Source organism: Myotis myotis, unplaced genomic scaffold (genome assembly GCF_014108235.1).
Source record: "Myotis myotis isolate mMyoMyo1 unplaced genomic scaffold, mMyoMyo1.p scaffold_m19_p_8, whole genome shotgun sequence".
Taxonomy (NCBI): domain Eukaryota; kingdom Metazoa; phylum Chordata; class Mammalia; order Chiroptera; family Vespertilionidae; genus Myotis; species Myotis myotis.
The window spans coordinates 20,138,939-20,163,168 of NW_023416390.1; the positions used below are offsets into that span (position 1 = coordinate 20,138,939).

The 24,230-nt window shown below is 43.6% G+C and overlaps 2 protein-coding genes and 1 long non-coding RNA gene across 6 annotated transcripts in view; all 3 read left to right on the plus strand.

Moving 5' to 3' along the window:
- The first annotated feature begins 3 nt into the window (after positions 1–3).
- Positions 4–6,132, plus strand: LOC118662266. Its single transcript, XR_004969658.1, has 5 exons — positions 4–100; positions 523–629; positions 2,615–2,720; positions 3,028–3,104; positions 5,307–6,132. It is a non-coding gene; the product is annotated as an uncharacterized LOC118662266 (long non-coding RNA).
- Positions 6,133–6,843: 711 nt separating this feature from the next.
- Positions 6,844–14,162, plus strand: TMEM169 (transmembrane protein 169). The gene is made up of 2 exons (XM_036320720.1): positions 6,844–8,713; positions 10,909–14,162. Exons 1-2 carry the CDS (start codon positions 8,443–8,445, stop codon positions 11,529–11,531), a joined length of 894 nt encoding a protein of 297 aa, XP_036176613.1. The 5' UTR covers positions 6,844–8,442; the 3' UTR covers positions 11,532–14,162.
- A 3,478-nt stretch (positions 14,163–17,640) lies between these two features.
- The window catches only part of XRCC5 (X-ray repair cross complementing 5), a 93,262-nt gene continuing 86,672 nt past the window's right edge, over positions 17,641–24,230 (plus strand). For 3 of the 4 annotated variants that reach the window (XM_036320279.1, XM_036320281.1, XM_036320282.1), the window contains exons 1-3: positions 17,641–17,774; positions 21,888–22,001; positions 23,736–23,919. In XM_036320279.1, coding sequence (XP_036176172.1) covers positions 17,754–17,774; positions 21,888–22,001; positions 23,736–23,919 — 319 coding nt within the window. In that variant the 5' untranslated portion in view covers positions 17,641–17,753. The other variant, XM_036320280.1, reaches the window with a different exon arrangement.

Genomic DNA, 24,230 nt, shown 5'->3' on the forward strand with positions numbered 1-24,230 from the left:
GCCCGCCCCGCCCGCTGCCGCAGCTGCGGAAAGACCGCTCCCAGGCGGCGGCTTCCCGAGCGCCGCGTCCTCTGCCCGTCTCTGCCCCTGGCAGGTGTAGGTGAGACATCTCGTTTGTGTTTGTTTGTTTGTTTCTGTTTGTTTTTTATTTCGATGCCATGGGAGGTGTTGGGGGTGGATGGCAGAAGGGAAGCAGACAAAAGGCGGGAGTGTGCTGTATTTTGAAAAATGCAATCCTCAGTGCTATAGCTCTCACGGTTAATTAAAATGAAATCTCCAGGGCATCTGGGCAAAGAGAGGCTGCGGCGTGGCCCCAGATGCTGTGTGCGGCTGGCTGGGAAGAGAAGGGGCTGGCCCAGCTGAGGGGAAGATATCCGCTTCCAGATCCTTTCATCCTCCGGAAGGGACCCCGGGGAGGGTAGTAGCGGTGCGGGGAGGAGGGCCCCGGTGCAGTTATCCGCAGACGCAAGGAAATGATTTAAAAATTAACTCGAGCCCATCTCCACCTCCTCTCCCCCTCAGGAATGAAAGGAAGAAGCAACCTTTACCAGATTCGAGATCTGATCCATTTCAGCGTAAACCCATGAGTCCTTGAAGGGTGCATGCTTGCTGCAAGAACGGGTCTGTAGGTGTGTGTTTGAGAACCTGTCCTCCAGCTCATTCCTTATTCAGGGGAGCGAGCCTGCTGAGGATGGGGGAAATTTCTCATTCGTGTTTGGGTGCCCAGTCCTAGGGATTCATTATTCAGATTCTCCTTCTTATTGTTCATCTGGCATGGTTCAGTCAACCACCAGAGTGAGATCACACCTGGACTGGCCCTGTGAGACTTTGCTTAAGAAGTTGGCAGATCCAAGGGTTTGTGCCAGGTGCTGTGGTCTTAGCAATCCATGCAGGATGCTATTTCTAAGTCTGTTATCAGAGTGCTGTATTTTCCTCTGCTGGGCATTAAAAGCATGTAAAAGCAAACAAATACCATTATTCCTTGGTTGGGCCCAGCACCTTTTCACAAAGCAAACTGGAAATGATTGAGTGCAATCAGACATCTTCCTTCCTCTTCCTCCATCCCCTGCCTTCTCCCACCTCCTTTAAGACACACTTGTCCCTCAATCTTTGTTGCTGACAGATTCCAATCTACACTCATTACCAAAGGGAAGAAAGCTCTTCCTCTTTCCATTTGCTAGAGAGTTTACCTAGGAATCACATCTACTATTAAGTCAGGTATGTGGTTATGACCAAATTTTTAAGAATGACACTGTCACCTCCACAACAAAGAATTAAATTTATATAGTAAAGTTCAAAGTTTTATTGCAGAAAAATTCCTGATGCTTTAATCCCAACAACAAAATAAATTTTTTTAACAGGAAGAGAAATATTGACTTGGTTCTGAGGAATTTCTTTTATTCCAGAAAATTCCAGGCTTTCTTTCTTCACAAGGAACACTTGAAGTTTCTTTTAAGAATAATTTTATGAAGATACTAGAGGCCCAGTGCACAAAATTCATGCACAGGTAGGGTCCCTATGCCTGGCTGGCAATCAGGGCTGATGGGGGCCTTCCGGCTGTCGGCCAGGGCCTTCCTTCATTCTGCACTGCCCCCTGATGGTCAACACGCATCATAGCGAGTGATCGAACTCCTGCTCTCCAGGTCAAACTCCCAAGGGGACACTTTGCATATTGGCCTTTTATATATAGAGATATATGATAATTTTGTGTGGTTTGTGACTGGGTTGCACCTATGGCTTCATGGAGCTCTGCATGGGCAGGTCAGTGTGTTCCTGGCTGCACCACAGCCCCTGTGTGGTGGCAGAGTGGACTGAGAGAGAGGCTCTGTGGTCCTCCAGTGAAAAGCTGGCTGGACTGGCTTCAAGCCAGTGTTGACTGCCGAGGATGACAGGAGCCAGTCCTGAGCAGCAAGGAAGTTGCAGCATGAACAATCAGAAAGTTGTTTTCCACAGTCCAAAGAGAGCCCGTGGTGAAGAGAGATGGGGTCTCTTTGAGAGTCTTTTGTTAAAAATAAAGAGGCATGTCTCCTCTGCCTCTGACCTCGCCAGGGTTTGAGAGTCTAACCCAGGGGTCCTCAAAGTATGGCCCGTGGGCCACATGCGGCCCGCCGAAAACATTTATCCGGCCCGCCGGGTGTTTTTGCCGCCGCTGCCTGTCCTGCTTAGCAGCCGACTCGTCCTGGGCCTGCAGTGCGCATGTGTGGAATGTGAGGGACAGTGAACTGGCCCCCTGTTTAAAAAGTCTGATGACCTCTGGGCTCTAACCCCATAAGGCCTGACGGCCCAGCAGTAGTCCTGCCGCCCAGAGGCTTTTTGTTTCCCGATTTCAACTCTGGCCCCTGATGGAGCCACCTCACCTCAGGGCAGCCACGCCATGCTGCACTGACTGCTCCTCTGGTGACTCAAGTGCCGCCCTTCCCTGCACTCTGCATCACTACCCGCTTTGTCCTGGGGACAAAGGCATCGTCAAGGCCCTGACCCTTCCACACTCCCACCCTGTCAAACCCCGTTAGCACTGACTCCCTTCATCTTCTGAGATTCTTCCTCACCCGCTCCCTGCCCCTCCCCCGCCCCATCTGCATGGTAACTTCACTTTCTCCCTTCTGCAAAGCAGCTGCTGTCTCAGACTGACAGGGCCCTGTGGGATTCTCAACATTCAGACTCACAGACTCCACGCAGAAGGAATGTCAATGAGGCCTCTGGCTCCATCCCACCTTGAAGTAAGAGCCCGGCGTACATAAATAAAACTCTTAACCAATTCACAACACTCAGCCAATATTTACTGAGCACCTGCCATGTGCCAAGGACTGTTCTCTACAGTACAGAGGACAAGACATTTAGGTGTCCCTGCCTTGGTAGAGCTATATCCTAGCATGTATGCATGTTTGGAGCAGGAATGGGAGGTGGAAAGGCTACATGTGCCATGAGAGGTAAGACAGTAAGCAAACAAAAGGTCAGATAGTGAAGATCAGATCTTACAATAAGAACACACTTCAGCTCCTTGTAACCAACTACCTTTGCTGCCAGGAACGGTTTCCTCTGTTGATGGTTAGATCCTCCCTCAGTAATGAACCTGTCTCCGTGTGAGAACCTTTCAGAACCAGGTAGGTTGGCAATGACAAGAGAAATACTATCACGGGACCACAAAGGAACAGGCTATGCTGTGCTCACGGCCAATTCACAGCAACTGACTGGAGGCTGCTGTTCCATCAGCGTTCCAGTCACTTGACAAATTCCCTAAGCCAAATTCCCTTTCATTTTTACATTGGTGAGACTACCTCCCTGAGAGAGGCTAATGGTAATTTTCAGTGGTAAAATGATAAGATTTATTTCCTGGTTGGCCTAGTATATCTAAAGGTGGTGAATCAAGATGCTATTGGGAGAGTCTGGCCACCCCAGACAGGTAATATGTGGCCCTTTGGGTGACACATACACAAATGAGAAGAATTGAAAGAATAGCAGGCTGGAGCAAGACAGTTCACTATAATGGTAAATTAACTTGAAAATGACACTACCCCACCCACCCAGCCCCAGTTCAAGTTCTCTGAAAGAAGGAGATGTGTCCAGATGGGCCAAAGTGCAAAAAGTTAACTCCTAATTGGTCTTAAACCATTGGAGCAGGCCACCCTGATTTGGAAGTGTTATAAGCCAGAGGTGACAAAGTGACAGCCCATTTGTGTTTTGTTTTGGTTGGTTGTCCTCTTGGCAATTTATTTAAGTTTGTGTGCCGTGCCAGCACAGCCAAGGGTTCAGTGAGCCTGAGGGGGCGCGGCAAAGGATGTAGAAAAGACAGACAAAGAGAATAAGCTGGATCTAGGTGGATCTCCTGTGCCTGGCTAAGGCCACAGAGAGAGACCCAGATAGCAAGCTGAGCCTTTATTTTATAGCCAGAGGTAAATAAGGTAGTGGTCACCATAGTTACAATGTTCTTGTGAGTTTCACTCCTTTTGGCAGCACTTGCTGCACCTCCCACAGTCCATTAGCTACCCAGATAAGACCTAGGGAGCACCATAAGGTCAAGCCTAATTATGCTAAGAGGGCTGTGCCCTCTAAACTGGGACTTGTTTGTGGCTTTGCCAACCAGTCAGTCGGAGGCTTAACCCTATAGCCCAGTGGTTCTCAACCTGTGGGTCGCGACCCTTTGGGGGTCGAACGACCCTTTCACAGGGGTTGCCTAAGACCATCAGAAAACACATATTGAATATATAATTACATATTGTTTTTGTGATTAATTGCTATGCTTTAATTATGTTCAATTTGTAACCATGAAAATACATCCTGCATATCAGATATTTACATTATGATTCATAACAGTAGCAAAATTACAGCTATGAAGTAGCAACAAAAATAATTTTATGGTTGGGGGTCACCACAACATGAGGAACTGTATTAAAGGGTCTCGGCATTAGGAAGGTTGAGAACCACTGCTATAGCCGCTCCCTACAAATTTGAACTAATTGCAACAATTAAAGTCAGGATTTTTCAAATGAAATTTCAGGCAACCCATGCCAAATGGACCTGCATTTCTTCGTGAAAGCACTGTTGGCCAGCTCATTACAAGCAGAGAATAGTCTCTGTCTCAATCTGTGCGGGCTGCTATAATAAAAGTACGGATAGCTTAAAGAAATTTTTTTTTCTCATAGTCTGAAGGTTGAGAGTCCAAGATCAAGGTGTTGGCATATCCAGTGTCTGGTGAGAGCCTGGTTAATAGACATCTTCCTGGTTCATAGGTGTCCAGCTTCTTGCTCTGACCTCACATGACAGAAAGAGCAAGAAAACTCTCCGGAGTCTCTTTCATAAGGGCACTAATCTCATTCATGAGTGGTGCACCCTGATAACCTAATCACCTCCCAATGACTCCATTTCCTAATACCATCACATTGGAGGTTACAATTTTAACATAGGAATTTTAGAGGGATTCAAATATTCATTCCATAATAGTATCATACAGTGTATTGAGCTCTCCAGGGGATTCCTGGTGGGGCTTAAGCCAGCATCAATGTAATATCCTTTGTATTGGCCTGCTGAGATTCAGAATTCCTGGCCCACCCAGAAAAATCAAAACTGCTTGAACCATAAAATGGGTGATGCCATTTTATGATCTAACTCTGAGATGCATATCAAAATCTGCTTATGCCCCAGGGCTAATAACTTGGAACACAGCAGAGGGGTTGGGACATAAAATAACCGTGGGCAATCCCAGTGTATTGCTTAAGATTTCTGTGTGGCATTTTTTCTCATATTACAGTCCAGAGGAAGAGGGTGGCTTTTAATCCTTCTTCCTCATTCCTCTGCCATCCCTACAGGTTTTCCCTTGTCTGTATGGTTGAAGATGACTCACCAAGTTCACATTCCAGCCCTCAAGAAAGTGAAAAGAGGAGAGGTGCAGATGTCGAAGTTGCACATATCACATATACTCACATCCCATTGGCCAAAGATTAGTCATGATCACACTTATCTTTGAGGAATGCTGGGAAATATTATCTTTACCAGGGAAGTCATGTGATCAGCTAAAATCTTCCATTATTAAAGAATAAAATAGATATAGATGTAGCACTTAACAATTGTACCATAATTGAGCTTATTAAGCATAAAAGAGCTTATTAATGTCTCTTTATTAAACTTTTCCTTAATCTCGGTCTTTGACAAAATCAGGCTAATCCTTAATTGCTACTATGTCACCCCCCCACCTCCAAATTATTAATACAGTCACTTAAAATATTTTGTTGAAAACCTGCTTGTTGGCCTAATTGTATGAGCTTATAGTCTAGTAGAGGAGATAGACAACAAACAAGTAAAATAACAAATAAGACTTAATTACAAATGTTGATGTCTTATACAAGAAATAGGCTATAATGAAAAGGAATAATGAAAGGCAGAGCAGGGGGCCTATTTTAGGTTTGTTGTCAGGAAAGCTGTGGGGGATATAAAGGCTATGGCCATGTAAAGGGCCAGGGGTGGCGCAGCATACCAACCCTGTGGTAGACAGCATTTAAGAAGACTTCAAGAGGGCCCGGCTGGTGTGGCTCGGTGTTTGAGCGTCAACCTAAGAACCAGGAGGTCACAGTTCAATTGCTGGTCAGAACGCATGCCCAGGTTGCAGGCTTGATCCCCAGTGTGGGGCATGCAGGAAGCAGCTGATCAGTGATTCTTTCTCATCATTGATGTTTCTATCTCTCTCTCCCTCTCCTTTCCTCTCTGAAATCAATAAAAATATATTTTTTAAAAAAGGACTTCAAGAGGGAAAGCAGTTGGTGCTCTTGAAGAATAATGGGCAGCCAGTGTGATCAAGCATTGGAGGCATAGATGAAAAAAGTGGTAGAGCATAGAGAAGCAGGACTGGAAGAGGCTGGGTCATGCAAGTCCATAGGCCATGTGGATTTCTTCTTATAACAGTGGAGAGTACCTGGAGGGTTTTAAGCTTTATGTGAACTTGATGGTGATTGTATTAATGCTTTCAGAAGATCTTTCTAACTACTGAGTGGAGAATTGATTGGAAGACAGCAGGAGTAGAAGCCAGAAGATAAGGAACATGTTTTAGAACCATAGATAAGAGATGATGGCTAGTAGTAAAGTGGTATAACAATGGGTATGGGAAAAGTGGTAGATGAAGTTAAAAATTATGGAAAGTTGCCTTCAAGAATGCTTAAAACCAGTTATTTTAAGCATGAGTTTTAGAGTCTGAGCATGTTCTTTAAAACCTATTTACCCCCTAGGACAGTGGTTCTCAACCTTCCTAATGCCACGACCCTTTAATACAGTTCCTCATGTTGTGGTCACCCCCAATTTCATTGTTACAAATTGAACATAATTAAAGCATAGTGATTAATCACAAAAACAATATGTAATTATATGTGTGTTTTCCGATGATCTTAGGTGACCCCTGTGAAAGGGTCGTTTGACCACCAAAGGGGTCGCGACCCACAGGTTGAGAACCGCTGCCCTAGGATGACTGAGAATCCAGAGCTAATGATTTATTGAAGTCACACTGTACAGCATCACATTCACTGACCATCTTCAGACTGGGAATGGAGGTGGAGGACGGGTGAAGCCCAACTTCCAGGGAAAAGAGCCGTCCTTTCTCTCTTAATTCTATAGATGAAAGTCTTAGAAACTGAGCAAATTCTTTTTACCCTCCATTTTATGGAATCTAAAAGGAAGGATAAGTGTTCAGAAGCTAGTTCCCAGATAAAACACTAACAGCATAATAAAGCGTATAAAAATGGGGAGATAATTAAGCCTTTCTCTCTTAACAGTTTCTCTTATCTTATTTTTAAGTAGATATTTTCCCTTCTCCTCTGTCCTATGAGGTCAACAAGTATGCCCTAAGTATCCACTACATGAGTCCTGGGGTCTTTCCACTGGACATGAGGAAGTGTAAGACTGTCCCTGATTTCTAAAATTTTACAATCCACCCACAAACTCTCTTTACCTTGTAAGCAAACAAACAAAAGAGGAAGAAGGAAGACTGTTAAGAGTGAAAAGTGTGCATCCTCTCCACTGGTTTTCCAGCATGTGATAAGGCAGATCCCAGGAACTTTCTGGGATCTTGGGCCAACAAGAACCCAGAAAAGAGGTGTGCTCTGTAGAACAGTAGGGTATATGTGGTTGGTGAAGTTGTGCCATCTTTGGGTGCCTAACTGAAAGTTGCATTCATCCATTTGAGTATGCTTGTAATGTATGACTCGATAGCCAGAAGCCTGGAGCATTGCAACCAATGTTACAGCCATCTGAATCTCCATCTATGGTAGGAGTAAGAAAGGTTCTTAACTCCCATTTGTCTGTAAGGCTTCCTCACCCAATTTCCTTATACTTGTCTAGATTGATAGGTTTACTAGTACATAACATATGTTTTTGTAAATAACAAACATCATTGCAACATAAAATTTTGTTCACTACAATCCAGTCTTGTGAAAGTATTTCTGCAGCACTCAAAAATGCAGAAATACTAGTAGCCCAGCCAGTGTGGCTCAGTGGTTGAGCATCGACCAATGAACCAGAAGGTCAGGGTTCAATTCCTGGTCAGGTCACATGCCTAGGTTGCCGGCTCAATTCCCTGTAGGGGGTCTGCAGGAAGCAGGTGATGGATGATTCTCATCATTGATGTTTCTATCTTTCCCTCTTCCTTTCTCTCTGAAATCAATAAAAATAGATTTAAATTCTTGTTTAAATGCAGAAATAACATGTTATGAGAAGTAAAGTGAAATAAAGTGTTATGAGACGTAAAAGGAGGTGAAGACTTGCCAAGTTGAGGATCATTTCCCAAATTCCTTTTCAGCTCACCCCTGTTGATGGCTCTGCTTTCCTATCTTTCAAGTTGCACTCATCATTGGGCTATCTTTGCATAGCCCCATCCAGGAAGAAGCTCTGGGATGTGTGGATTGTAAATTTGGCCAAGCAAGTTGGACTCTTCACAAGGAATAACCAGACGTGAGGACTAGAATGGAAGAGTTGGCACCAGTGGAAAGTCAGGGCCAGCTTCCAAGCCCACACCATGGCTCTCTGAGGAAGGCCGTGGCAGCTGCCCTGGCCCTGGATGGGGAATCCACAATGGGTCGCAGGAAAAAGAAGAGGAAGGAGTCCCGCCCAGAATCTATTATCATCTACCGGTCAGAGAGTGAGAAAGTGGATGAGGAGCCTGGGGAATCAGAAGGTGGAGACCAGCCTAAAGAGGAGGAAGGAGCCGACTTCCTAGACTATCCTGCTGATGATGGTAAGTCTCTCTGGGGCCACTTGCTTAAAGCCATGGGAAGGAAACCAAATGAGGATCCTCCAGAAAACAGGCATTTGATCACTGACCTATTTCTTCTTGTTGATACATTTCTTCTCACAAAGTTGCAGTCTTCATTTAATGAATTGACAATATTTATTGAGTACTTATTATGTTCTCTTCTAGGTAATAAGGAGGAGATCTCGCCCTTTTGGAACTTCTAGTGTAATGAAAGAGACTAATTTATACACAAAATTTAGTAATACAAGCATACTGTGCTAATCGCTTAATACATGTAAGATAAAGAAACAATAATAGTTGGCTTTCATAATAATCAGGAAAATGCAAGTTATAACAACGGTGAGTTATAGTATTCCCTCACATTTAGGATGGCAAAAAATCGGATAAAATCAATAACATCAATGTGAGGAAGTGTACATATGCTCATACACCTCAAGTGGAAGTGGAATCGCTTTAATCACTTTGTAGGGAAAATTGTCAATTTTTATTAAATTTAAAATATGCATTCCTATATCCTGGAAATTCTCAGTATCCACCCCATGCAATTTATGCCCATGTGCATAAGGAAGCATGTGTAAGAATACTTGTTGCTGCCAATGAAGTTGTGGAATGTCTGTATTGAGCATCACTGTGTAGCAACAAATGGATGAGGTAGATCTATTTGTGTAGATGGATTCATCTCTAAACATATACCCACGGTGAACAAGCAACATCCCTGCTCTCATGCAGTTGACCTTCTAATGGAAGGAAGACAGACAGTGAGCAAATCAGCAAATAAAAGATTATTCAGGTAGTGGTTCAAGTTTCCAAGACAATAAATCATGGTGATGGGAATATGAGTAACTGGGGAGAGAGATTGCATGGATGTGCAAGGGCTCTCTGAGGATGTGAGGTTTGAGCTGATCTGAATGACATGAAGGAACCAGCAATGAAAAGATCTTGGGCAGAGCTTTTAGAGGAGGGAGAACAGCAAAGGCAAAGACTCCAAAGTGGGAACACCATTGCTTGTTTCTGGAATAGAGTATTTTCCGTTAGTGAGTGTAGAGAACAAGGAATGGTGAGAGGTCAGAAAGGTCTGCAGGGTCAGATCACATTGGGCCTTGCAGGTCATAGTAAAGAGTTTAGGATTTATTGTAAGTTCAAGGGGAAGTCAATAAAGGATTTTTTAAAAATATTTTTTTGATTGATGTTTAGAGAGAGGAAGGGAGAGGGAGATAGAGCAACATTGATGTGAGAGTGGAACATCGATCAGCTGCCTCTTGCACACCCGCTACCAGAGATTGAGCCCACAACCTGGGCATGTGCCCTGACCAGAAAGGAGTCAAACAGGATGTTGGGGACATGCCAACCTAAAGCTTGTACTGTGCCCACCTCCTTCATTTGTAGAATACATTTCATATACTGAGGACCATGGACTTCCCTATTTCAGTGTCTTCAACCTCGCTTCCAGAGTGGCCAAAGGATGGCTGTTTGGTTTTTGTTGGTGGTGGTGGTAGCAGTGGTGTTGTATGTATGTATGTGTGTGTGTGTGTGTGTGTGTGTGTGTGTGTGTGTGTGTGTGTGTGAACAGAACTTAGACACAAGGGCTGGGATGTCCACAGGCTTGTGAGGAGGCCCCCTCTCAGAGAAGCATAGTAGTTGATACTAATAAGCAATATTTTCACAGTACTTGTAAGCTGGAAATAAGAACACTATAAAGTGGTGTCTGTAGTAAGTTCCTCACACTCTTCCAATCCCAGAGATTGTGTCAAGATTGAGGCCCAGAAAGTGGAGAAGGAACATGAAAAACAATTCAGTCCACCATTGAATCACTGTCTTCAGTGCCATAACAGATGCTATAAAACTGGACACTAGCCCTGGCCAGTATGGCTCAGTTGGTTGGTTGGAGCATTGTCCCGTGCACCGGGAGGTTGCTGGTTTGATTCCCGATTGGGGCACATACCTAGACTGTGGGATCCATCCCTGGTCAGGGCACATACGGGAGGCAACTGATTAATGTTTCTCTCCCACATCAATGTTTCTCTCTCTCTTCCTCTCCCTCCCCCTCTCTCTAAAATCAATAAAACATTTTTTTTAAAAAGTAGACACTGTTGTCATCAGCCACAGCCTCAGGGGACAACACTGTGATGAAATGTCCACTCTTCTGATCTTGACTTCACCTCTTTTATGCCTTGCAGGTATGTGGAACATGCCTTTGGACAGCCGCTATGTCACATTAACTGGGACCATCACACGAGGGAAGAAAAAGGGCCAGATGGTAGACATCCATGTCACTTTGACAGAAAAGGAGCTGCAGGAATTGACCAAGCCTAAAGAGTCATTGAAAGAAACAACCTCTGAAGGCAGAAAGGTCTGCCAGATGTCGGCAGACCGTGGGCCCCACGTGGTCCTCTGGACACTGGTCTGCCTGCCTGTGGTTTTTATCCTCTCCTTTGTTGTCTCTTTCTACTATGGCACTATCACTTGGTACAACATCTTTCTTGTGTACAATGAGGAGAGGACCTTCTGGCATAAGATCTCATGTTGCCCCTGCCTCATTCTCTTCTACCCAGTGCTCATCATGGCCATGGCCTCTTCCCTGGGCCTCTATGCTGCTGTGGTTCAGCTCTCATGGTCCTGGGGAGCATGGTGGCAAGCTGCCCGGGACATGGAGAAAGGCTTCTGCGGCTGGCTTTGCAGCAAGCTGGGTCTGGAGGACTGTTCTCCCTACAGCATTGTGGAGTTGCTTGAATATGATAATATTTCAGGCAATCTCTCCAACAAGGACCCCACGCAGGAAGTAGAAACTTCCACTGTCTAAACTTCGAACACCTTATTTCCTCTTCTGGTCCCTATAGCCTGTATATCATCTTCCAATTTCCCTCCCCTCACAGTGCTTCCGGAAAAGTCTAGCCCACACTGATCTGCCCTACTATTTTGATGATTCTAGGAGAGCAAAAAAGCAATTTATACAAAAGTTGGCCATACAATGGACAAACTCTTCTTCATCTCCTGTCCTAAAATGACCATTCATCTGGGACAAGGAGCTCAGTTTTATGTCAGTTCTGGTGCTTGAACGTGTTACTGGTGCTTGGAACTCAGGGGACTATGTGAGTAAGTGTGACAGGGAGAATAAGGAGGCTCTGGGGGACCAACAAAATAATAGGGGTTGAGTGAAACATTTAGGAAGCAGGTTTACCACAGTATAGCAGAATGTAAAGATTTGTATGCATCACTTAGAGTTTTATTTAGCTGCATATAATTGATATCCCAAAATATGAGTGGTTTAAACAAGATAGAAGTTTACTTCTTTCTTCTATAGAAGAAGTCGGGAGGCAGACCATCAGGGGACCTGATAGAGTTACTTGGATCCAGGCTTCTTTTATTCCCCTACCGTTGGTGAAATGTGACCCTCATAACCTTTATCTTCCACACCCCTGTGCTGACAACATCTGCAGCCATTTCATCCATGTTTCTGGCAGAATAGAGGAAGGGGCAAAGAAAAGCATATTTTCTGTGCTCAAGGAGGCTTCCCAAAGTCTCACTGAATATTTCTTATATCTCATTGGCTAGACCTTCATCGCATGATCTAACAAGCAAAATAGGCTGCAAAATGTAGTCTTTTCACAGTTATATGCTAGGCTAAATATGGGGGTTATGCAAATTTAAGAGGAATAAAGAAGAATGGCTATTTTGATTGGCAAGTAAGAATATCAATAATTATTTAAATATTTTCAGATCCCAAACTGCTAATATAGTTCATTTATTTATTTATTTATTTATCTAGGCCTAAATCTTAGAGATTTTATATATAGATACTAGCTATATATACTATGTATAAGCTATATATAGATATTAGTATCTTGTACTTTGCAATTAAATGACTGTAATGTCATGTGGTTTCAGGGTTCTTTTTAGAAGCAAAGAGTAAACAGTTGAGTACAACTGTATAACAGTAGTGTACCTTTTTTCCTGGTAGTGAAGGTGGGACTGGATGGTAATATTTAATTTATTCTAAGATTAAAGACTGTGCAGGGAGGGATTGCATCTGTCATTCCCCACTGCCTCCCCTCAACCCCCCCAACAGGGATTGGTAGCCCTAAGCAGGAAGAAGATATAGTTATTTTTCTGTTGTTTGGAAAAACCTCACTCAGAGCCTCACTCACTCATACCTTTCTGGAGTTTAACAACAAACACAATCTTTGTTGAGCTGGAAGACTGTCTTCCTGGTCACCAGGGAGTGTAAAGCAGATTAATCTAGATTGATTTTAAGCTGAAAACCAAATTCATTCTTGAAGGTATATTTCTAATTTTTTTTTTTTAATTGAATCATCACAGATCAAGAAGTTTTTTGAGGTTTGGGGCCTTACAAGAATAGCTGGTACTTGTTTCTTATCCATGTCTCAGGAAGAAGTTGAAAGAACTTCTGTGAAGCAAACCAGACTGATTGGGCATGATCTCCCACAGAAGGCCAGGGACATTTGTTTAACGTATGGTGCTGAAATCCACCTTCAGAAGATATCCCACAATTATTATTATTATTATTTAATCTTTACCCGAGGATATTTTTATTGACTTTAGAGACAGAAGAAGGCAGAGAGAGAAACATCGATATGAGAGAAAAACATCCATCTGCCGCCTCTTGTACGTGCCCCAACTCGAATTGAACCCACAACCTAGGTATGTGCTCTGCCTTGGAATTAAACCTGCAATCTTTTGAACCTCCAACCAACTGAGCCACCCAGTCAGGGCAACACCCACCTTTTAAATAACTATTATTAGTTTGACAAAAACAAAATTCTGTTCAACATTTTTGAAGATAAACTTGGTGCTCATTGGTGCTTTTGTAACCATAATTTAATATCACCAATCTAGTGATTAAAGTTATGTATTCTGTAACAAATCAAAGTATATGTGCTTTCACCTCTGGCCAAGTTCTCATTACACTGGAACAGCCTATTTTGGGTGTAAGGAATGCTAATGCTGCAATAAGACTGAGGATGTCTGCTGGCATACAATGAGGGATGACTCTGACCTTCAGGGATTCCAGCTCCAGAATATTTGCTGATCTTCAATTGTAAAACCAGGATGATGCACCCAGACCATCACTTGACCAGTTTTAAGATTCTTAACGGAATGGACTATGCTGGTCTGCACGTAAAAAACTTTTCAAACTCCTCCCCTTAATCTTTTTGTTCTGTTTTCCTTTCCCTTCTTATAAAAACCCCTTCCTGCACTGAGATGCTACGATTGTTTTTAAGGACAAGAGTCCACCATATTCTCAGGTTGCTGGCACCTGAATAAACCTCTTTCCTTATTTACTGTACCTATCTCATGAATATTGGCTTTCATGGTGGCAGGCAACCGAGCTTGTGGGTTATTTCCTCAGTTTCACTTTTGCAGAGATGTAAACAATTGAAATTAAAACAAAATAAAATATAAATAAAATGTGCTCACTTTGTTTCTGAGTTTCTCCCAAACTGCTTTGAGAGCAACAATTTGCAGAAAAAGAGTAACTATGGTGGCTGTTCTATCTTTATATATGAAAGCCTAAGCGACTGTTAAGACTGGTTAACATGTCACTATGACATGCACTGACCACCAGGGGGCAGATACTTGACACAGGAGCTGCCCTGTGGTGATCAGTATACTCTCACAGCCAACCTCCCACAGTCCCTCCCCCAGACTGGGAGAGATGGCCCTGATCGGCCCCAATTGCTGGCCAGGCCGAGGGACCCTACTCATGCACGTATTCATGCACGGGGCCTCTAGTCTATATATATAAAAAAGTGTAATATGCAAATTGACCTGACAGCGAAACAAGGTTGGCTATGATACACACTGACTACCAAGGGGCAGACGCTCAATGCAGGAGCTGCCCCGAGCCCACAGGCTCTGATCGCCCATTGGGGAACAGGGAACTGGGGGTGGGTGGTGGCAGGTGCAGGAGGGCCCAGGGCCCCGATCACCCTGCCAGTCGCCCCACACACACAGAGGGTGACCGGCGACCAGCGGTGGTGGGGGGTGGGGCTAGTTGCTGGCAGCTGGGGAAGATTGGCCCTGATTGCAGGCCAGGCCTAGGGACCCTACCCATGCACAAATTTTGTGCACCAAGCCTCTAGTATCCTATATAATAAAGAGCTAATATGCAAATGGTTGTCATGCCCTCATATCATCATGCCCTCATGCCTTCATGCTTTAATTGCTCAGACACTCAACACCGGGGAGAGAGGAATGGGGACCAGCCAGGCACACATGAGCTTGCGAGAGAGGAATGGGGACCAGCCAGGCTGCAGCCTCAAAGAGGGACAAGCCACCCGCCCCACAGTCCTGGGAGCCAGCACCTGTGGCTATGGCCCAGGAGAGGGACAAGCTGCCTGCCCCACGGTCCCAGACACCTGCGGCTGTGGCCCAGGCAAAGCCGGCCCAGGTCCTGGGTGCCTGCGGCCAGCCAGAGGGAGGGAAGCCCGGGTCCTGGGTGCAGGGCGAGGCAGAGGCAGTTAGGGGTGATCAGACAGGCAGAGCTGATTAGGGGCAATGAGGCAGACAGGCAGAGGGGTTAGGAGCCATCAGACAGGCAAGCAGTTAGAAGCTAGTGGTCCCAGATTGCGAGAGGCAGTCGGGCATCACCTGAAGGGTCCTGGATTGGAGCGGGTACAGGCTGGGCTGAGGGATCCCCCCCTGCCCATGCATGAATTTTGTGCACCAGGCCTCTAGTATATACAATAATCTTAATCTGAATCCTTATGAATAGTACTCGTTCCATGTACTGTTACTAGTTGAACTTGGGCTGCCTGTTCCTGTGTCCAATAACGAAAGCAAGGTTGAATCATATACGGCGTTTATGGAGGAGGCCAGCCAACCAAGAAGACAGGGTGCTTACAAGCATTCAAATCCTGTTTTACTGCAAGGTGCAAGGGACAGGATTATAAAGGGAAATAGGGCTAGGGTGAGATTGGAAATGGATGTCAGCTATTGTCCTTTAGTCATCAGGCGATGAGATGATGTTGATGAGATGATGTTTTGACTTCTCGTGTGTCGGTCTGACCATGCTTATCAGTTCTGCTTGCTGGATTCACAGCTGAGTCACCTCCTCAATTGTTTCACACAGGCCTTGAAAAGGAAACTTAAGAAAAACTTAACCCCCTATTCCATATGAGAAACTTAACCCCATAAGTATATGTGTTCTAAGATTTAAAATAATACAATTATTTTTCAGATTAATTCAGGTGCTCTATCATATTATAAGTCCCCCTATCAGTACCACTAATTTATGGAGATTTTGTTTAGGTGGACTGTTTCCACAGACACATATTTACTTAAGCATATATTAGGAAGTTGCAAACACTTTTGCCACACTTTTCTGGGATTAGGGAAATCAATGGCCAAGGCCAAAAATAGTTATAATTAGGGTGCTGGAAGCCGGTCCATCCTTGCTGCTTGACACAGTCGCTGCAGGAAAGAAACATCTGCACAGCATATGTTTCAAGGGACCTGGCGTATATAGCATACTGTTCTTAATATGTTTGCTCCCCTTAGCGCTGTGTGTTTTAACCAAGGTCACCTCTCCGAGAAAGGTTGTTTCCCCAGGTAGGAATTTTTCCCTGAAGTCAGGGAGGGGATGAAACTCCATAACTAAGTGCCAGGCGGGTAGTTAATCACTACAAACAATCATGCTTAAGCTACATAATCTTTACTCCCTGGAATGGAGATAAGAAACGCCCTAACCTTTGTAATAGAAATTGACAGGATTAAAATCAACTGGGATAAATACGGATGTAACAAGACAATAAACACCAGAACTTCGCTGGAGATCCAGACCAGTACTTGGCTGGAGATCCTGGCTAGGCTGCTGATCAACTGAACGCTGTCTCTGTGTCATTCCTTCTTCGCCGACTCCATCCACACCTTTGGGGACCCCTGGACCTGCTGGGGTTGGACCCCGGCATTAGGGCAAGGGTAAGGAGGCCATAGTTTAATGGAGGAGAGTGGAGTGAGGATGAGGCCCAAGGGACACACCTAGATGAAGCTGACATGGCCCCCCACCCTAGTTGGGATTGCCACCTAGTGGAAGAAATAGGCTTGTAAATGAAAATCATTTCAAAAGGGCTCTCTAAGAAGGTACCTAAATGCCTAGACTATTAGAAGGAAAACTTAACCAAATTGGGAGGCATGGCTTATGAGGGGCACCCAAATAACATTGTCATTCTCCTTGCATCCATTTTCCTCATTTGTGACTGTAGCTCTCATGCATCTCTCTTCAAAAACGTCCTTTCTTCCTCTACCAGCCATAGCCCATCATCCTCTTGTCCTCCCTCTTTCCACCCAATTACATAGCATATAAATCTAAAGAGATTATATATATAATTACATGAATAATATCTGCCTCTTCGCCCTTGTTAAGGGAGGCCTTTTGCCAGTGAAAGCAGTGCTTAACGCCCATTTCCATCCTCAGCACCACAACTGCCTGGAAGTGGGTGATTCTAAAGACGCTTCTAAGGATGGCGAATGCAAACAAACACAGGTACTAGAATCTCTGATTCCCCCCAGGAAGCAAATCTGTACTGGAAGGTGTGTGGGTGTGAGACAGGGGAAGGGGAGAGAAAGGAGAAAGGAAGGAGAGAGAAGGAGACAAACAGAGAGACTACAGAGAAAATAAATTATGGACATAAAGCATGCACATTTCCTCCACCGTGGTGGGTCTCCAGTCATTCTACTTATGGGTCATATAAAAAGTTTAAAAAATAATATTTGAGTTTTCAAAGAACTCCTTGCGTTTGAATAAATGAATCTTTCGGATAAGTGGTTTGTATTTAGACACTTGGGCAGGCAACTCAACGACCGCAAGTGCCTCCGCACCAGGGCGGCACCCAGGGAATCTGCGCATGCTCAGAGGTCGGCGCACAGCGTCCCCGCCCCTCCCAGTCTCCCGGTCTCCCAGCCGCGCTTCCGGTTCACCTGGTTCCGAGTCCGCGGGAACCGAGTTTCGGCGCTGCAGGTTCCCGCCCGGAAGAGGCGACCGGGGCGCCTGTGGAGCGGCAACATGGCGCGGTCGGGGAACAAGGTAGAGGAAGCGTGGGCTTGCGCGTTGCCTGTGCTGACGATGGAAAGGGTGTTTCCGAAGCAGGAATCATGGGATGACGGCGGTGCCAGGGAGTGAGGGAAGAGGGGAGATCATGGTGGTTCGTGGGCTGGATCAGCACGGCCTGCACCGAGGGATGCAATGTGAGAAAAGCTGGAGATTCGAAGTCCTAAGACCTGCATTTGAGCCTTGCCTACTGCCCAGCCCTCCTCTGCCCTCTCATCCTCTCACCTCCTTTCCATCTGCTCACCATCCCACCTCCCTCCGGTGTCGGCTACTCCTCTGTACCCCTCTATCCCAGTCCACCCCTAACCCTCCTTCATTCCTTCCGAGCCCGGGCTTTTTAAATCTATGAGAATGGCCGTTAGCCATGGTAAGCACCTACTCCACAGGCTTGTACAACTTCAAAGAGGTGCTGTGAGTAAAACAACTTGAATAGAAGGTGCCCTATTATTGCCTCTAATAACCTGATTTTCTCTGTGCGAGACACTGATCTAAATGCTTCATTCCTATCTCGTTTAATCTTACCAAGCCCATGACGTGGAAACTATTAACCCCGGTTTGCAGGCATGAACAATGATGAAGTGATCCATTAGCCCAGGTCACCCAGCCCATAATCGGTAAAACTCGGGTTCGAACCCAGGTGGTCTGGTTTCAGAGCCCTGGAGAGTTTCTGTGTTGCTAGGAATCTTTGACCTTCAGTGTTCCAAATTAACAGATACTGAAATGAATTTTTAAGTCATTTCTTCAGTATCGGTAGAGTGGTAGTTGTCTGGAAGGGTCACTAGAGGGAGATGTGTTCCAGGCAGTGGCTCACTCACCCAAAGGCAAAGCCCTGTCAGAGGCATCTGATACACTGACACAGAGATAGGAGTTTGAGCAGCGGATCCCTATACCCCCTCAATCTTCTGTTAAGACATGTTGACGAACACGATTAGGAATGTATGTGGCCACCCCCCTTTTCTGTATATCTTCTTTGAGCTGCTGAAAATTGCAGCTTTAGTGGCGCAGCTGTTTATGGCAGGTGGGCTTGCAGCAAAACTCGAACTGGATTGCTTTGGTGTAAAAATGAACCCAGTTGCTGTGCTGCCCAGTTGCTCGTTCCTGGTATTCTTACTGCTGCCAGAAAGGAACTTGAAATATTACATAGACAGTTCTGCTTCCCTGCAAGAAGTTCTATATTGTGAGACCCTTGGATGCCACCTTTTTTGGATACCTGACTCCTAGCAAAAGGCTTTCTCGTTTAAAAGTAGTTTTTATGAATGTGTATTAAATAAATGCAGCAACGTATTTTGGGACCCTTAAATTTTTAAATATTTTTGCGTTCAAGGCATTGAAACTATGGAATGTAAATTTTATTCTCAGAGGAATTTTGTAGTTTATTACCACCTTTTCTCCAACCATGCTATCTTTACTCCAGAAATCTTTAATGTTAGTGCATTAAGTTTACTATCCTATATAATAAAAACCTAATATGCTAAGTGTCCAGGGGATGTCAGAGAGCTGGTTTTGGCCCAATCCCACAGGCCCAGCAAGGGACCGCACTGGTGCATGAATTCGTGCACCGGGCCTCTAGTTTATAATATAAACTAGGGAAAAACTTAAATAGTCTTTCTTTTCCAGGTGTTGCCTGCGCTCTAACCAAATCTAGAAATCATGTATAACTTCCTGGATAGGAGCTCATACACGTTTTCCAGACACTTCTAGGGGCAGGAGACCACTGCTTCTGAAAACTGGTTCTTTTACTGATCACTTCTAAATGTTCTTTCTTCTTCCTTGTATGGAGTCAAACCAACCTCCCAGTAACTTCCATCTACTGCTCTTATCCCTCCCAAAGACCAATCCTTTTATAACACAGCTGTCAAATATTTGGGAGGAACTCTCATGTTCCCCTAAATCTTCTCATTTGGCTTAAATATCCATTTTATTTTCAAACTGTTCCTCAAATCACATGTTCTTCAGATCCTTCTTTTAACCTGCTCATTTCATGTTCAGTTTTAATAATCTTTCTCTAAGATGTGATGCTCCGAACTGCTCATGGTTTGTCAAATGTGGTCTGATCAGTACAAAGCACAGGTGAAACTGTCAAAGAATGTTAACTATGAAAAGACCTTAGGTCTCATTTAGTCCAATGCTGCTTTCTGCCTCCATGAATTAATAGTGAGTTTAAGTGGGAATGGTGAAGTTAAGTGGGAGTCCTTGGGAATCCAAGAACTCAGAGCTAAGCTATATATATAAAAGACTAATATGCTAAGTGTCCAGCCGTCAGGGTAGTGACATCACGTAGCAACGCCCGGCTTCCTCTCCTTAGCGATTAGCCTCGTAGTTTCTTCAGCCCAGGAACACGACTTGCTTTGTAGCCAGGTGCAAACATTTCACACTGTAACCAAATGTCTATGAAGTGTTTTCCCGTGCCTTATCTCATTTGATCCTCACAGAAGTCCTAGAGTAGGTAGATAGGAGACTCGGTGGAATTCTGTTTTCATTAGCCAGAAAATGGAGATTTAGAAAGCTTAGAAACTTGACCCAACTGAAAAGAAGTAAGAAATGGTGGACCTTGAAAATGACTTCAGGTTCTCTCACTGCACAGAATATAGTCAAACACTGCTGCAGTTAAATATTTTACTCTTTGTTCTCCCTGTGTGATCTACAGTAATCTGCTTTCTGTTGCTATTTACTGCTGGGTTGCTGACAGTTACCTGAAAGAGAAGTCGGGGTGCTTCACTGGGCTGGAAAAAGTTTAGCTAAATCAGAAAGCAGGTCTAATTAAGCCAATTTATTCTATATATATAAAAGGCTAAGTTGACTCACGCATGCGCAATACATAGAAAGCTCTCAATGGCGCCAACACTCAGTGTTTCGATCTGTCATTGTGGATTGTGAATTTGGTTGACTCTTCTATTATAGAGAAAGGGCGAATAGCGATATTAAAATATTCTAACTAATTTCCTTTCAATGTGCATGAATTTGTGCACCGGGCCACTAGTTGATAATAAAGATGGAGACTGGATCTCAGGTCTCCAGATTGCTAATCCAGTCTTTTTTCACCATAAGCCCTTTCTTTTCTTTACTTGGATTCAATAAGCCATTGACACAATCTAAAATATTTTGGAGGATGAAATTAGGGGGATGTAGTGCTATAGCCATGTCCTACTAGTGACTCATTTTATAATCCACTCTGAAATTATTAGTTGCTATTTGTTCAAGTCTTCAACTTATTCAGTTAAATTTTGGATGCCAAATATTGATTTTATGTGTATCCCTCTTAGTTTATGTTTTTCCTATTTTCTTCGTCCCCTACATACATGATTGCTATCTAATGACTAGATGTCTTTATGTGGTTCCCTCTATCTGTAACTCCCTTGTTTACATGATTGACTCCTACTCATTCTTTAAGACTCACCCAAGTTTCATATCCAGGCAGCTTTTTATGCCTCTTTATCCCTCCTGTATCTCCTCCCTTGTGTGTACTTTAGTGCCCACTGCATATCTCTGTCATGGAACATTGTACTGGTATTGTTTGTTTATATGTCTTTGTCGGCTACTAGAATAGATTTGGTGTCTTGATCTTTATTTTAGATCCTCAGTTTATAAACCAATGCAAAGTGTTGTGATCATTTTTGCATATATAAATTGTAGTAGTCACCTATTGCCACAAAATGCATTATGAAAAACTATGCCCTAAATCAGTGGTTTACAACAAAAGCTTGTGGGTCTGCAGATCAACTGCAGTTTTCTGATATATTTGGGGCTCAGCTGGTCTGAACTTAGCTCTAGCTTGCAGATTGTTTGCGAATCTGCTTCCCCTCGGTGTATTCTTGGGCTCAGGCTAAAGGAGTAGCACCTGCCTGGAGCATACGCCTGCCTGACAGATACTTTCTAGCTTTTTTAGAAAATATTAGGACTATTTAAACTTTCTCTATAGTAAAATTTATGTCTTACGTCTATTCTCTAAGTAGAACACTTCCTCTCCCTTCGTCATGCACCCCCTAAAGATCAGTACAGGTTATTTGGGTGAAATAAACAAATGACATATCTCTTTTTTATTGGCTATTATTAACATTTTTCAAACATTCTTTGGGACCTTGTTTCCAGGCAGCTGTTGTGCTGTGTATGGATGTGGGCTTTGCCATGAGTAACTCCTTTCCTGGTGAAGAGTCTCCATTCGAACTGGCAAAGAAGGTGATGACCATGTTTGTGCAGCGACAGGTAAGAGTCAGATTGGCCTTGAACTTATAACTCATGTTCTAGCTGTGTATTGCCTCCACTTTAGTGATGCAAGATACCAGCCTCTTTACAGTGTCCAGCCTCAGTGTTTTCTGCAATCCGAGGAGTTTTCTTACATATGCTCCTATGCAAGTTCAACTATCATTAGAGCCTGATAGTTTTTCCTTCTCTTATTTTTGGTCCCTCCACTGAATATTACAGTTTTTCCCAGACACAAGAGGCAATGTCAAGTCATGTTTAAAAGTACAGTCTCTAGAGCCTAGGTTTGAATCCTGGCTCTAACATGTCATTTACTAATCTCGTGATCTTGAACAAGGCCTTCAACTACCTTGTGCCTATTCCAGTTACCTTTTGCTGGTAACATGCTATCTCTATTTTAAACAGGTCTCAAGAGAGTCCCATGGAACCATGAGAGATGATTTTTTAAAAGATATCATATCATTTAAGCATGTCCCACTGGTGTGCTGGACATGTTTGAACCCCAGCAGCTGGGACCTTTTCTGCATGTACAACTAGGGATTATAACGAGTTGTGAAGAGACTGGGGAATTTAACAGACCAAGCAAAAATGAAGAATGCCAGAATTTCATTTTCTCCCCATGCAGCTTTCTCCCAGTTGATATAAAAGGCTTAATCATAGATGGGAACAAGACCGCCTATTGTGTCAGATACTGTTTTTGTTTTGTTTTGTTTGATTATGAAATGTTTCATAAAAGAGGCAGATGTAGAGAATAATATAATGGGAACATATTTTCCCATTGTCTAGCAATATACAACTCTAAAGTTTTGCCATGTTTCTTTTTCTTTTTTTCTTAAAAAATAAAATATTACAGATAAATGGGAAGCCCCTTGTGTATCCCTTTCCAATCCTCTTTTTTCCTCTTTTCCCCCCTCTTTTTCTCAGAATTTGTGTGGTTATTGTGCTTATTTTATACTTTTGGACATAAGTATATTTATAAATAATTCTTAGTGTTTTGTGCAGTTCTCAAAACTATGTGATGTTATTATATGGTGCATGTAATATTTTTTTATCAACCTTACGTTTTTGAGATTTATTCCTGTTGATAAACATTGCACAAATTTTTTGTTTTTTTACTAGGTGGTAATATTCCATTGTATAAATATTCTGCGATGTTTTTTTGCCTCCTCCTGTTGAAGGATGGTTCGCTTGTTTCCAGTGTTGCCCTGTTTGTTATAAACAGTGCTGAAGTGAATTTTCTTGCTCATTGTGTCCTTGTGTACATGCTTAAGAATTTCTCTATGGTATATACACCTGTAAGTGAAATTCCTGGGCTATAGGATATGAACCATCAAACATTTTTTTTTTAATCTCTGGAAAATTTAAACCTTGAATAGTTATTCCAGAAAAACAGACTAAAATCTTTTCAAATTATCCGTAATTAGTTTTCATTCAGAATTAGAGTTTGATTTTGCTAGAATTCTTCAAGAGCAGTTACCATCCTATTTCCCCACCCTAAATTGTGCTGAAATGAAGGGTGGTACCTATATAGTTCATGAAAAAATCTGCTTAGAACCTAGGAAATTGTCTTTATCCCATGGGCCATCCAGCCCAACGTACTGTTGTTGACAATGGTCCCAGGAACCTGCCATAGGGAAGTATGGTTGTCTCTCTCCCTGAAGGATAGGTATCTAGGTGATACTATATGGCTTCCAGGTGATACTGTATGGTTTTCAACCTTCTAACATTCTTCTCTAGGTGTTTGCTGAGAGCAAAGATGAAATTGCATTAGTCCTTTTTGGTACAGATGGCACCGAGAATGCCCTTGCTTGTGAGGATCAGTATCAGAACATCACAGTGCACAGACACCTGATGCTACCAGATTTTAACTTGCTGGAGGACATTGAAAGCAAAATCCAACCAGGTTCTCAACAAGCTGACTGTATCCTTTTTCAGCCAAAGAAGACTTAAGAAATTTCCTTTAATCTGTGGAATCATAATTTAGTTTGGTGAGGTTCTCTGAGTCCCAGCTCTGACTATAATGACATTTTTGGCTCTGAGGACATGGAGGTGATGTGTGTTAGGATTTAATGGGAAATTAATTGGATTGGGTTGGGTGCCTGGATTCCAGGTCCTCCAGAACAGAATCTTGCTCCTTCTTTGCACTAGTGATATTGAGAGGGTGGGAGGCATAGGAAGGGGAAGATACGAAGGGTATACGTGTGTATCAACGATGTGCAGAGGGTTTGATAG